This window comes from Gorilla gorilla, chromosome 15 (genome assembly GCF_029281585.2).
Source record: "Gorilla gorilla gorilla isolate KB3781 chromosome 15, NHGRI_mGorGor1-v2.1_pri, whole genome shotgun sequence".
NCBI classification, from domain to species: domain Eukaryota; kingdom Metazoa; phylum Chordata; class Mammalia; order Primates; family Hominidae; genus Gorilla; species Gorilla gorilla.
The window spans coordinates 107,220,365-107,234,357 of record NC_073239.2 but is presented as its reverse complement, the minus strand read 5'-3'; the positions used below and the strand labels follow the sequence as shown (position 1 = coordinate 107,234,357).

The window sequence follows — 13,993 nt, the reverse complement described above, 5'->3', positions numbered from 1 at the left end:
GCCAGGAGCGTTTGAGGAGTGGGGAATGGGGTGGCCAGACTGGAGTGAGGACACAGATAAGTGGGGATAGAGACAGAGGTGATCTCTGGAGGAAGAAGGGGCCAGCTTCTAGGGAAGCCTCAACTCACTGGAAGTCTTGGAGAGGGGACTACCTGGGAGGCCTCTTGCCTCGCTGAAGCTGAATGTCTGCAGAAGAGTGGAATCTTTCTTTGGTATCTGAGGATTTTGTAGAGTTCACAGCCACCCTTCTGGAAGTCATTTCTCAAGGCTTAGAGTCCCAGCAGTCTCCTGGAAGCAGATTTCTGGAGCAGACTGCTGCTGCAAGCGATTTCTTGCCATTTAGCTTTTTCTGTAATCAAAGCCTGGGGGAGAAAAGCTTTCTAATTTATTTTTAACATAAAGAGCAGCTTTCTGATTAATTGATGGTTTTGATTGAGTCCCACATACTCTAGTTTATTGTGCTTGTGTTATGATTTCCGCTTTGCTGAGAGCCACAAAGACCAATCAGATAAGCAGCACCAGGACACAAAGGGTGGCCTCCTTGGCCTTATGTTTTTAAATTATTACATGAACTCAGCTGTAGACATTTACAGTTAGTGTTAGGCTCTTATAATTGCTTTTAATGTGCTCCATTGCTCCTGTAGGTTCCTTCTTACCTTGAGTCTGTTTATCTAGTTTTGTCTGTTTATCTAGTTTTGAGTATATTTTTCATTCCTTGGAGCAATTTTGTACAAGGAAACCACAAATAGTAAAGTTCTTATCTTCCATCTTACAATACAAATTTTTCACCATCATGCGTTATCAAAGTACAAAAGCAATTATGTATGCTTTCAGAAGTGAACATGTTTCTAGATTTTCTACAAATCCATCAGGATACTTTGAAAGCCTCTGGCTTAAACCCGTTCATGGCTTCTCTCCTCCTCAGGCTTTCCCATGTGTTGAAATGTTAATGGCACCACAGGGCTGCCTAACAGTTATTCTCCAGCTGTCCAGGTTGCCTTGCAAGGCCTCTGGCTTGTGCTAACAGAGAGCTTAGCTCCTGTCTGTTTAAAATTGATTTAATTTGAATAATGTTGAACCATTAGTACATGCATATAAAGAGAATTGTGACAAATGTGCGGGTTTTGTTTTGTTACATGGGTCGCTTTATTTTGTCTTTGTTGCAGGTGTTGTTTGATGATATTGGGCAATCTTTGATCAGACTTTCCAGCCATGATCTTCAGTTCCAGCTGGTGGAGGCCTTCCTGCAGTTCTTGGGTGTGCCTTCTGGCTTTACTCCTCCAGCCTCCTGTCTTTATCTGGCCATGGATGAGAACAGCATCTTTGATAATGGACTTTATGATGAAAAGCCCTTGACTTTTTTCAACCCTTTGTTTTCTGGGGCTAGCTGTGTTGGCCGCATGGATAGGTTGGGCTGTCCTCGCTGGACCAGGGGTCAGAACCGAGAGGGCGAGGAGTTCATCCGCAATGTCTTCCACCTTGTCATGCCTTTATTTTCAGGCAAAGAGAAGTCCCAGCTCTGCTTCTCCTGGTTACAGTATGAGATTGCAAAGGTAATTCCAGACTCATCCTCCCATGTTTGGGGACTTTTCATTTCATGTCAGTGTTTATAAACGGGATTGTAAGCCTCCGAGTGCTCTCCCTGGAACTATGCCCTAGCACCTCCTCCTCCAGTGACCCTGAAGGCACCTTGTGTGTGTTTGCCCTTCTGAGGGGCCGCAGTGAAGAGGAGTAAGGCAGGAACGAGTCAGGCTACCTCAGTGATTCTCCAGCTGTTTATTGTATTATCTTGCACTACCAGGTCCCCGTCCTTATATGAACAATGAGTGCTCAAAATAGTTTTAAAGCAGCGTCAGAGCATTCAGGGGCTTATTAAAATAGATCAGCGTCAGGCGCGGTGGCTCACGCCTATAATCCCAGCACTTTGGGAGGCCGAGGCGGGCGGATCACCTGAGGTCAGGAGTTCGAGACCAGCCTGGCCAACATGGCAAAACCTCGTCTCTACTAAAAATGCAAAAATTAGCTGGGCGTTGTGGCGTGTGCCTGTAATCCCAGCTGCCCAGGAGGCTGAGGCAGGAGAATCGCTTGAACGTGGGAGGCAGAGGTTGCCGTGAACTGAGATCGCACCATTGCACTCCAGCCTGGGTGACAGAGTGAGACTCCATCTCAAAAATAAATAATAGATAAGCTACTGATAATACTTACCCTCCTCTTTCTGCTAGAAATGAGTCTGGATCAGCTGTTCTGTCCTCTGCTGGCCACAGTTAGTACTGGCTCTCTTGGCACCCAAGTTCTGAAGCTTCAACTACAGATTACACACACCAGGCTGTATTGAAATAGTGTGTTAAAATGTTGTGGCCACATCTCTTTGGAGAAGAACATTTGTAGGTATCAGCCTTGTTTATAGAGATTTCAGCTGGAACCCTGGATTATAAATTTAGGGGCAGTTGTGGCCCTGGTAAAAATCCTCATTTCTTTTCCAGCTCAGAGAGCCTCAGTGTTTACCAGACCCGTGATAAAGGGAGGAAGTGTAGACACCTTTTTTCCTGTCAGTGCTTTCTACAGTTGGCAGCAGAGGACGCCTTAATTACAGAGCACCTGAAGTCATTCTTCTCTTTTTCCCTGTAGGTCATTTGGTGCCTGCACACTAAAAACAAGAAGAGATTAAAGTCACAAGGGAAGAACTGCAAAAAACTAGCCAAGAATCTCCTTAAGGAGCCAGAAAACTGCAACAACTTTTGCCTGTGGAAGCAGTATGCACATCTGGAGTGGTTGCTTGGCAACACGGAGGATGCCAGAAAAGTTTTTGACACAGCACTTGGCATGGCAGGAAGCAGAGAACTGAAAGACTCTGACCTCTGTGAGCTCAGTCTGCTCTATGCTGAGCTGGAGGTGGAGCTGTCGCCAGAAGTGAGAAGGGCCGCCACAGCTCGAGCTGTTCACATATTAACCAAGCTGACTGAGAGCAGCCCCTATGGGCCCTACACTGGACAGGTGTTGGCTGTTCACATTTTGAAAGCGCGAAAGGCTTACGAGCATGCACTGCAGGACTGTTTGGGTGACAGCTGTGTCTCCGATCCAGCTCCCACCGATTCCTGTAGCCGCCTAATTAGCCTGGCTAAATGCTTCATGCTCTTCCAGTATTTGACCATAGGGATTGATGCTGCTGTGCAGATATACGAACAGGTGTTTGCAAAACTGAACAGTTCTGTTTTCCCAGAAGGCTCTGGCGAGGGGGACAGTGCCAGCTCCCAGAGTTGGACCAGTGTTCTCGAAGCCATCACACTGATGCACACGAGCCTGCTGAGATTCCACATGAAAGTGAGTGTTTACCCGCTGGCCCCTCTGCGAGAGGCACTCTCACAGGCTTTAAAGTTGTATCCAGGCAACCAGGTTCTTTGGAGGTCCTATGTACAGATTCAGAATAAGTCCCACAGTGCCAGCAAAACCAGGAGATTTTTTGACACAATCACCAGGTCTGCCAAACCCTTGGAGCCTTGGTTGTTTGCAATTGAAGCTGAGAAACTGAGGAAGAGACTGGTGGAAACTGTCCAGAGGTAATTCCAGACCGTTCTGTTCGTGTGCCCCGCAAATGTTTATGGAATGCTTGCTGTGTTGCCCTGACCTTGCTGGGTCTCAGGAAGACAGGTATGAACATGGCACGGTGCCCAGAACACCTGCCGTGGGGCTCTAGGTGTCATAGAATAACGGATTGAAAGGCAAGTGAGACACAAAGTAGCGGCGCCTCTCAGGAGAGGGGTTGGTGGCTGTCGCCTGGGTGTGCTTCTGGGGAGTATGAATGTTGTTTCTATGTGCATGGGTGGTGGCCGTCAGATCACGGGAATGCTGAGAAGCCGTCACGAAAGCCTGATGGCTAAGAGCACCGGGGCCAGGTGGCAGCTTTCTGGATTCCAGTGCCAGCTCTTCTCGGCTGGGTGAACTCGAGCAGGCCACTTCCCCTCTCATAGCTCCCTCTCTGTCAAATGGGAATGAAAAACCTACTTCATAGGGTCTCTCTGAGGGGTCAGTGAGGTAAATGCTTGGTACAAAGTGTGTAATGACTGGGAGCCTCTGTCAGCATTCCTAGTGACAGAAGTGTCATGTTTAAATTCCATCTTTGAATTTATGAAATATGAAAAATTCCATATTTTCTTTTTTTATTTTATTTTTATTTTTTGAGACAGGGTCTTACTCTGTCACTCAGGCTGGAGTGCAGTGGTGCAGTCTCAGCTCACTGCAGCCTTGACCTCCTGGGCTCAAGTGATCCTCCCACCTCAGTCTCCCCGGTAGCTGGGACTACAGGCACCACCACGCCTGGCTAATTTTTTTATTTTTTATTTTTTGTAGAGACAGGGTTTTGCCATAGTGCCCAGGCTGGTCTCCATCTCCTGAGCTTAAGCGATCGTCCCGTCTCAGCCTTCCAAAGTGCTGGGATTATAGGAGGGAGCCACAGTGTCCGGCCTGATCCAGTATTTTCTCTCTAAAGGTTAAATGTTAATCTGGGGGACACATTAGCTTAGGCATCATTGTTTTCCCAGAATCTTTGCTGTTGCTTCACTCTGACCTTATAAGCCAAAATTGTCTTTGAATAATATTTCACTTGTTTTTTATTTCTTCCATTGGGATTTTGTTCACTCTATGTGAGCCTTGCTTTCTCTATTATAAATCAAAAGGTCTTTTCTTCCTGTAAAGTAGAATTTGCATTCTGCTGAATAAAGGGTAGCTTTCTTTCTCTTTTTTTTTTGAGACGGAGTCTCACTCTGTTGCCCAGGCTGGAATGCAGTGGCATGATCTCAGCTCACTGCAACCTCCGCCTCCTGGGTTCAAGCAATTCTCCTGCCTCAGCCTCCCGAGTAGCTGGGACTACAGGCATCAGCTAATTTTTGTATTTTTAGTAGAGACAAGGTTTCACCATATTGGCTGGGCTGGTCTCCAACTCCCGACCTTGTGATCTACCCACCTCGGCCTCCTGAAGTGCTGGGATTACAGGCATGAGCCATTGCGCCCAGCAAAGGGTAGCTTTCTTTAGAAAACAGAGGCGAGTGGGTTTTTGTATGACTTCAAGACAGATTCGGTGTGGTGTGGAAACCACAGAACTCTGGCCTGTGCCTTCTCCTGGCCTTGGAGAAGCCCCATACACAGCGCTCTACGCCTGAGGGACAGCTCTCCCCTGAGTCTGTCTGATCTGGTTGTTGCTGACACTTACCATCACTAAGCCATCTCTTCCTTCTGTGATGTAGGATGAGAGAGCTTGTGTCAGAGTCACGTGAGCCTTTGCCTTGCAGGTTAGACGGTAGAGAGATCCACGCCACAATTCCTGAGACCGGCTTAATGCATCGGATCCAAGCCCTGTTTGAAAATGCCATGCGCAGCGACAGTGGCAGCCAGTGCCCCTTGCTGTGGAGGATGTATTTGAACTTTCAGGTAAGAAAATATTGAGATGTTTTGTGTTCACGCAGAGCTCTACCTCTTCCTTCATAAATGAGAAGGTATGGGTGTCCAGTAGCCCCTGCCCAGGAGAGCTGGGAGGCCATATTTCACTCTCATCTTCTTGGCATTGGTGAATCTCTAAGAAATCCTGATGGAATAATGTCAGATCTCTCAGGACTTGGGAAGAGGTTGCAAGTAGTCCATCTTCTCGAAATATTTGGTAGAACGAAGTTGAGTAGTTACTGGGCTATTCAGTGCAATAGGATTTAATGTGGGTTTCTCTGAGTTGACTTAAGTCGGTAACTTGCAAAATGGTCTAAGAGCTTTCCTTTGAAAGAGACCTATATTCTTTGCTATTCTGCTCATAAGAATTTCTAGGTCCTGATTGTTTTGTTATTAAAAGGTTCAGGTTGGGTGCCGTGGTTCAGGCCTGTAGTCCCAGCACTTTCGGAGGCCAAGGCGGGAAAATCGTCTGAGCCCAGGAGTTCGAGACCAGCCTAAGCAAGATGGTGATACCCCATCTCTACAAAAAAATTAAAACATTAGCTGGGCATGGTGCCTGTGAGCCTTTGGTCCCATCTACATCAGAGGTTGAGGCAGGAGGATTCTTTGAGCCCAGGAGTTTGAGGTGGCAGTGAGCTATGATCACACCACTGCACTCCAGCCTGGGTGACAAAATGAGACCTTGTCTCTTAAAAAAAAAAATGTAATCTAGAATGTAATTTTTAAAATCAACATTTCCGGCTGGGCACGGTGGCTCATGCCTGTAATCCCAGCACTTTGGGAGGCCAAGGCAGGCAGATCACCTGAGGTCAGGAGTTCAAGGCCAGCCTGGCCATCATGGCGAAACCCCGTCTCTACTAAAAATACAAAAATTAGCTGGGTGTGGTGGTATGCACCTGTAATCCCAGCCACCTGGGAGGCTAAGGCAGGAGAATCGCTGGAACCCGGGAGGCAGAGGCTGCAGTGAGCCAAGGTCATGCCACTGTACTCCAGCCTGAACGACAGAGTGAGACTCCGTCTCAAAAAAAAAAAAAAAAATCAACATTTCCTTTTTTTTTTTTTAAGACAAGGTCTTATTCTGTTGCCCAGGCTGGAGTGCAGTGGCAGGATCTCGGCTCACTGCAACCTCTGCCTCCCAGGTTCAAGCAATTCTCCTGCCTTAGCCTCTTGAGTAGCTGGGATTACAAGCGTGAGTCCAGCTTATTTTTGCATTTTTAGTAGAGATAGAATTTTGCCATGTTGGCCAGACTGGTCTCGAAATCCTGACCTCAAGTGATCTGCCTGTCTCATCCTCTGAAAGTGCTGGGATTACAGGTGTGAGCCACTGCGCCCGGCCTAAAATCGACATTTCTAAAGCAGCTTTGTGTTCATTTAAAAGTACCATAGAGATTAAATATGGTGAGACACCATTTAATTTTGTGAATGTGAATGTGAATGTACAAGCTGAAAGGTGGCTCTTTGGCTTAATAGAATCTGTGAATTGGCTCAGCCTTGGGTTAAAGGTCTGGCATTGGGCTGGGCCTCGTTTACTGTAATACATCTGTTGCCAAGTTGCACGTTTTTTTTAGAAACAGTCTTCCAGGCCTCTTGCTTTAGTTCAGGGGTACTCAGTCCTATCCAAGTGGTCTTCAATGAATATTGTACGTTTCGGAAATCAAAAGTGATCTTCCTGGCCAGGCGTGGTGGCTCATGCCTGTGATCCCAGCACTTTGGGAGGCTGCTCCATGCCTGTGATCCCAGCACTTTGGGAGGCTGAGGGAGCCGGATCACCTGAGGTCAGGAGTTCGAGACCAGCCTGGCCGACATGGCGAAACCCCGTCACTACTAAAAATACAAAAAAAATTAGCTGGATGTGGTGGCAGGCATCTGTAATCCTAGCTACTTGGGAGGCTCAGGCAGGAGAATCGCTTGAACCAGGGAGGTTGCAGTGAGCTGCAGGTGGAGTTTGCAGTGAGCTGAGATCGCACCACTGCACTCCTGCCTGGGTAACAGAGTGAGACCCTGTCTCAGAAAAAAAAAAAAAAAAAAATAGAAAAAAAACAAAGTGACCTCCTTACTCATAAATCTTACGTATATATCTGAAGATTTCCATAGGATGAATTCTCAAAACTTGATCATGTTACACATGACAAAACTGGAGTGTAAAGAGATACAGAGCGAGTATCCGTATCTGTTGGGCCCCCACTCATTCCTGTCTTTGATTCCAGAATTCATCGGGTGTGTCTCTCTGACCTCTGGAAGGAGCCAGGCACTGAAGGCCTGAGGGGCTGGGCAGGACCTGTGACCTCAGGACAGCTGCTCATGGGCACACTCAGGAATAATGGGCACATTCTTGGGGGCAGAAGTTGGCATCAAAAATGAATTACCAAGTCCGAGTGTGGTGGCTCATGCCTGTAATCCCAGCACTTTGGGAGGCCGAGGTGGGCGGGTCACGAGGTCAGGAGATTGAGACCATCTTGGCTAACACGGTGAAACCCCGTCTCTACTAAAAACACAAAAAATTAGCCGGGCGTGGTGGCAGGTGCCTGTAGTCCCAGCTACTCGGGAGGCTGAGGCAGAAGAATCGCTTGAACCCAGGAGGCAGAGGCTGCAGTGAGAGCCAAGATTGCGCCACTGCACTCCAGCCTGGGTGACAGAGCCAGACTCCATCTCAAAAACAAAAACAAAAACAAAAAAACCTGCAAAAGTTTATGCATTTCTCTTAACATTTATTCTTCAGACCCAGAAGCTCTGATCTTATGGTTTGACTCGTATGTGAGCTGGAAACTTGCAGGCAGGACGCTGCTGTTAGTAGAGACAACAGTTTGAGGCAGCAGAGTCAGGAGCCCAGGGTTTTAGTGAAACCTCCACTCCTGTCATCAGGCTGCTCAGCTGAGGGAGCAGAACAGATGCTCCCTGATATTCCCAGCATAAAGATTCCACCCATCTTTACATTTAAAATGGTGGAGTTTGCACATTTGCCAGTTTAACTTACCCAGTCTTTTACAGGTAGAGGCAGGGTAAGGTGCAAATGTACAATATTTTTACTAAGAATCTTCCATGAGCCTAGTTTGGTTCGGTTGAGACAAAAAGTGCTTATTGGCTTTGAAAAAAAGATCTGGCCCCTTAGAGAATTTCTCTCTTTTTGGAAAGGTAGTATTGGAACTAAGGACTAATTAGAGCAGAGACTGCCCCTAGCAGTTCCTGAGGCATCTGGGCAGGCTCCTAGCACTTTGTTAACACAGTGAAAAATCACATTAGGGCCAGCATGCAAGGTGAAGGTAGCAAGTGCCTGAAGAGGCGGGAGAAGGGAGCCTCGCAGGCCGGGGGGAAGGCTAAGGCTCCCTGGAGGAGGGCTGTGAGGTTGGTTGTGCAATTGTGCCTTTTTGTGTACATGTGCACATACGTGCATGCTTATACATATGCACATACGTATACTCTTGCAACATGCATGCAAGCTTATTTGCTTGCTTGCACTTTTTTCCCTGTAAAAATGTTTGAAGGAGTTTGGGAGTTCGAGACCAGCCTGGCCAATATGGAGAAACCCTGTCTCTACTAAAAATACAAAATTAGCCGGGCGTAGTGGCACATGTCTGTAATCCCAGCTACTCGGGAGGCTAAGGCAGGAGAATCACTTGAACCCGGGAGGCGGAGGTTGTGGTGAGCCGAGATCACGCCACCGCACTCCAGCCTAGGCAACAAGAGTGAAACTCCATCTCAAAAAAAAAAAGTTTGAAGGAATTAAAGCTTATTCTTGGCCACGGAGAATATGGGAGGGAAAGGAATTGGACAAACAGCAATTAAAATTTTCCACTAATGTTGGAATTTAGCAGGTTAAAACCTCATTTTTAGGAGAGACTTTCAAATGCGCTGTTTTGCATATACATTAACACTCTCAGCCAAAGTTTTTTTTTTTTTTTTTTTTTTTTTGAGATAGGGTCTTACGTATTGCCCAGGCTGCTGGAGTGCGATGGCACTATCACGACTCACTGTAGCCTCAACCTCCTGGGCTCATGCAATCCTCTCATGTCAGCCTCCTGAGTAGCTGGGACTACAGGCATGCATGACCATGCCTGGCTGTTTTTTTTATTTTTTGTAAAGATGGGGTCTCACATATTGTCCAGGCTAGCCTCGAACTCCTGGGCTCAAGCAGTCCATTCACCTCAGCCTCCCAAAGTGTTCAGACCATGGGCGTGAGTCACTGCGCCTGGCTTGTTTATTGTTTTGTTGTTTTAGCTAAAATTGCAGTTTTTTCAAGATACTTAAAATCCTTTAATTTGGTCATCTACCTACACAATAAAGAAGGAACTATGAGTATATAAGCCAGTTAGCTGATTTCATGGGATTGATGAAAGACGTCTTAAATAAAAAGGGCACAGTGGCATTTCTGAATTGTGAATCATTAGATTTTCTTTTACCCTCTAGTATAATTTCTTCCATCCTGTTGACAGCTGGCAGGAGTCGGTATATATTGAAAGGCCATCATTTACAAGAGCTGGTGGGAGGGAAAAGAATCCCCCTGAGTTCTATCAGAGATAAACTCTCAGCAGAGTGTCAGTCTTCTCTCAGGAGCACACGGAGGGAGCATTATAGAAATGCATCTTTTTTTGTTTGGACAAGGTTGGTTATGTTTTGTTACGTAAAAAATTGTATAAGCTAACAGTTGCTCATATTTGTTTATAAGGAGATAAAAAAAGAATCAAAATTTGCAAAAGCCTTAAGACCTTCAGCTTCCTCGTTTTTTAGAGATGTTGCTTCCCCCATGGGGAGGTGGCACATATCTGCTAAGAAGGTAGACAAATGCCCAAACAAGTGATTACGAAGCACCAAATAGCTTCTCTACACGGAGGACTCAAACACTTGGGACATTAGTGATGCAGCCAATGGGCAGCTGCCCGCCACTGTCACTCGCCTCCCCCGTGGTCGCACAGGGGAGAATTATTATGGCCCAGCTCAGGTCTGAGTCATAAGCATTTTTTGTTTTTTTGAGACAGAGTCTTGCTCTGTCATGCAGGCTGGAATGCAGTGGCGCAGTCTCAGCTCACTGCAGCCTCAACCTCCTGAGCTCAAGCAATCCCCACACCTTAGCTGGGACCACAGGTGCGCACCACTGTGCTGGGCTAATTTTTATATTTTTGTAGAGACAGTGTTTTGCCATGTTGCCCAGGCTGGTCTCGAACTACTGAGCTCAAGCAGTCTGCCTTCTTTAGCCTCCCAAAGTCCTGGGATTACAGGCGTGAGCCACCGTGCCCGGCCAGCATCTTGTTGGCTGAGTTCTTCAGATGGTTTGTATGAGATTCGGTTCCTGGGGCTTCGTGTGAGGGAAGTGGCCTCTGTGTGAAGTCTCCATTCCTGCTTCCCTCTGGGAGACTGCCCTTGGCCAAATCACACACTCACTTGGGCACCCATCACGGCAGTTCTGCTCCTCCATTAGCTGTTTTCTTAGGTTCCCAGCAAAGACCCTGTTGGTTACCTGAGATGCTCCCAGTCCACCTGAGGAGACATTTACCTGGACACAATCCCTTAGGGTGCGGATACAGTACCATGGGAACTCCAGCAAAGAGTTGCCCCTTCTGTTATGTTTCAGTCCTGACTTAGGAATTTCATGAGGGGTCTCAGTTGTCAGTTCAGAAGATGAGAAAGGAGGACCAGGAGAGCCAGATAGCGCCCATGAACTCTTCCCTCCCTCGAGACTGCGCCAGTCAGAGGTCAAAGGTACACGCAGGCCACGTCTCAGAATATGAAATCATGGACGGAAGCCACACATGGTCACCACCAAGCTTTCACTTGGCATCGAGCCCTTCCATACCTCCGTACAGTGAGGGCATCTCCAGCGCTGATGGAGGCTAGCCAGCTGTGTACCTGGATTTGTTGGGTTCCGAGATTAGCTGTGCATGGTTGTTACATTTTGTCAGTATCTTAGGAAAGGACGCTGAAGTATGTTAGCATGGGAAGGAAGGACAGCGCTCAGTGGCTCTTTGGTTATAAATTCAGAGGCTCAGCCTCAGAACTGGAGGCTTCCACCAGGGAGGACACGCAGGAGTCCTCCGAGCCTCACAGCTGGCCCTGTGCGTGGCACTCGCAGAGGCTGGGGAAAGACTGGGCCTTGCCTGAAGCAAGGTTATCACAGTTCCATCCCTGTGACTGTGGGAGTTAACGGTTGAGAAGGACTGGCCATGGAGTCCCGGCTACTTGGGAGACTGAGGTGGGAGGACTGCTTGAGCCCAGAAGTTCAAGGCCAGCCTGGGCAACATAGACAGTGAAAACAAAACAAAACAAAACAAAAAAACAAAAAACAAATAGAAAAGGGAGTGAGGCCATCCTTGGTAGATGAGTTCCTGAGATGTAAATTGGAGAGTGGAGTCCCTGGATGCCACTGTTCAGGTTTCTGGGAAGCCGGTCAGCGGCCCTTACTGGTCCCGGGCTGGATGCTGTGCCCCGGCCGCTTGGTTGGGCAGGGCTGGCGTCCCCTAGAACCTTCTGAGGGAGGGGAGCCTGCAGGACGGGGTGGGTGGAAACAGAGACTTCAGCTCCACGAGCCCTGCCTGTGCCCACTCCTGGCTGCACAGCTACCTGTGGAGCTGCCCGTGTGGGCTGTGATTCCTTGGAGGGCTTGAGAGGGGCTGTTGTCAGCGGAGGTCCCAGGCTGGGTCTCCTTCCACACTGGGCTGGGAAGGAGGCTGTGTGGCAGAGTTGAGACGGAGGGTTTTATATCTAGAGAGAACACGTGCTGAATATCCACACAGATACTGAGACTGCCGATGGAACTTGGACCTTTTGTAAGGTCAGTGATCACAGTCCTGGCCATCTTGTTTCTCTAAAAGATAGTTTTCAGAAAATGGCAAGTATTAAAGCAAGTGTCTTCTCTGTTTTCTAAGATAAGTATTGTAGAAGATTTTCTCTATTTGTATAATGTCTTCAGCCTCACCTCACCGACACTCCTTGGTTTCAAGCACTGTTACTAACACCCAGAGGTGACAGCCTACAGCAAAGGAGGAGATCTGAGACTTTAAAAAGTCAGTAGTGTTCAGGATTGACACTCTGGGCCATTTGAATGGGAGGAAACAACCCCAACACAGCAGTGGCTTCTGAGAGTGCTCCCTGGCACCTGCCCCTGTCCCACAGCCACCTTGACGGTGCCAGGCCCTCTGCACAGGTGGGCTCACTGCAGCTGAGGGCTTGTGCCCGTCATCCAGGGCGTTTGTGTAGCCTTAGCCTCTCTGTGTCAACTAATCATGTTTGTATTTTCTCCCCCTCACCTCAGGTTTCCTTAGGAAATAAAGAAAGAAGCAAAGGTGTATTCTACAAAGCACTTCAGAATTGCCCTTGGGCAAAGGTAAGTGTTAAAGGCCATGGTGTCTTCAGCATCCCGAAAACTTCCCGCCAGGTCTCCGTCCAGCTAGTGTCTTCCCGGCCTGCCCCGCAGCACTGGGGATGCTCGGCTCATGGACGCCATACCCTGTCCCAAGGTACATCCAGAGCCTTTTCCTGGTGAAACTGCCCCCTGTGGAGTCAGAGTCTGGCCCTGCCTGGGACTGGTGCTTCATGGAAGTGTTGCCGTGGGTAGCTGGTTTCCCAGCATTTGGTCAGAGTCCAGCCCAGATGCTGAAAGAGTTGGGATCATGTCCCAGCCCGGCTGTGAGAGCCCAGGTCAGGTGACACTCAGAAGTGAAACTGAGGGCGACGGCCAGCAATTCCTGGACCCCTTTTAAAAGAGAAGTCCTCGCTTGGCGTTTGCTCACTTTTGCGAGTTCAGTGTCCTTCCTGAACATGCCCAGTGCTGCCCGAGTTAAGAAAGTCTCAGCCAAGGGGAGCAGGGGCCGTGGAGGGCAACAGGAGGGCAGGGTCACCAGGAACCTGGCCCTTGCTTCCTGAGCTCCTCCAGGCTGACAGGAAGTGGCGGCTGAGTGGGGCGGCCTTCCTGCCTGCCCCTAGGTGTTGTACCTGGACGCCGTGGAGTACTTCCCCGATGAGATGCAGGAGATCCTGGACCTGATGACTGAGAAGGAGCTCCGGGTGCGCCTGCCGCTGGAGGAGCTGGAGCTGCTGCTGGAGGATTAGAGAGCAGCGGGAAAACGGGCTGTGCCTGTGAGGCCAAGTTTCCCACCCTGCGGAGCTAGGAGGCGCCAGCGGAGAACGTGTGTGTTAGGAGAACTCGGCTTTTGAAATGTTCTTTCTCGATAATGTGGGCTGCCAGCCTCTCACATCTTGCACACTTTTTGGGTGTGTAAATGACACAAAAGCTATTTACATATTATATATGTGAATATGTGTATATATGTACATAGCCAGAGAGTCATGCCACGTGGTCATTAAACCGATGATGATTGAGGCGTGGCAGCGTCCTTGCTCATTCTCTCCCTGTGCGCAGCCAGCACTGGCCCCCACACGGTGAATGTGTTCCCTCCGCTGGTGTCGTGGTGGTCCTGCCAGGCCCTCTCTGAGATAAAGGTCTGGTTTTTCAGCACTAGGATGTCTTCCCCAGGCTGGTGAGCAGGAGATTTTGCTCTTGTGTTGAGACCCGCAGTTAACGCTTGGTGTTCTGGCCTGCACGCAGTGTGTGGCAAGTTCCCTGAGTTTA

The 13,993-nt window shown here is 48.5% G+C and overlaps 1 protein-coding gene across 9 annotated transcripts in view; it reads left to right on the top strand.

The window, feature by feature from the left end:
• Positions 1–13,745, top strand: part of NRDE2 (NRDE-2, necessary for RNA interference, domain containing) — a 54,711-nt gene extending 40,966 nt beyond the window's left edge. For 4 of the 9 annotated variants that reach the window (XM_019009763.4, XM_004055563.5, XM_055361207.2 and 1 more), the window contains 5 exons: positions 1,167–1,553; positions 2,629–3,557; positions 5,286–5,424; positions 12,677–12,748; positions 13,348–13,745. In XM_019009763.4, coding sequence (XP_018865308.4) covers positions 1,167–1,553; positions 2,629–3,557; positions 5,286–5,424; positions 12,677–12,748; positions 13,348–13,473 — 1,653 coding nt within the window. In that variant the 3' untranslated portion in view covers positions 13,474–13,745. Of the gene's footprint in view, positions 1–1,166; positions 1,554–2,628; positions 3,558–5,285; positions 5,425–12,676 lie in introns of those variants that run through there. The other 5 variants (XM_063698110.1, XM_063698109.1, XM_063698112.1 and 2 more) reach the window with 2 other exon arrangements.
• Positions 13,746–13,993: the final 248 nt, after the last annotated feature.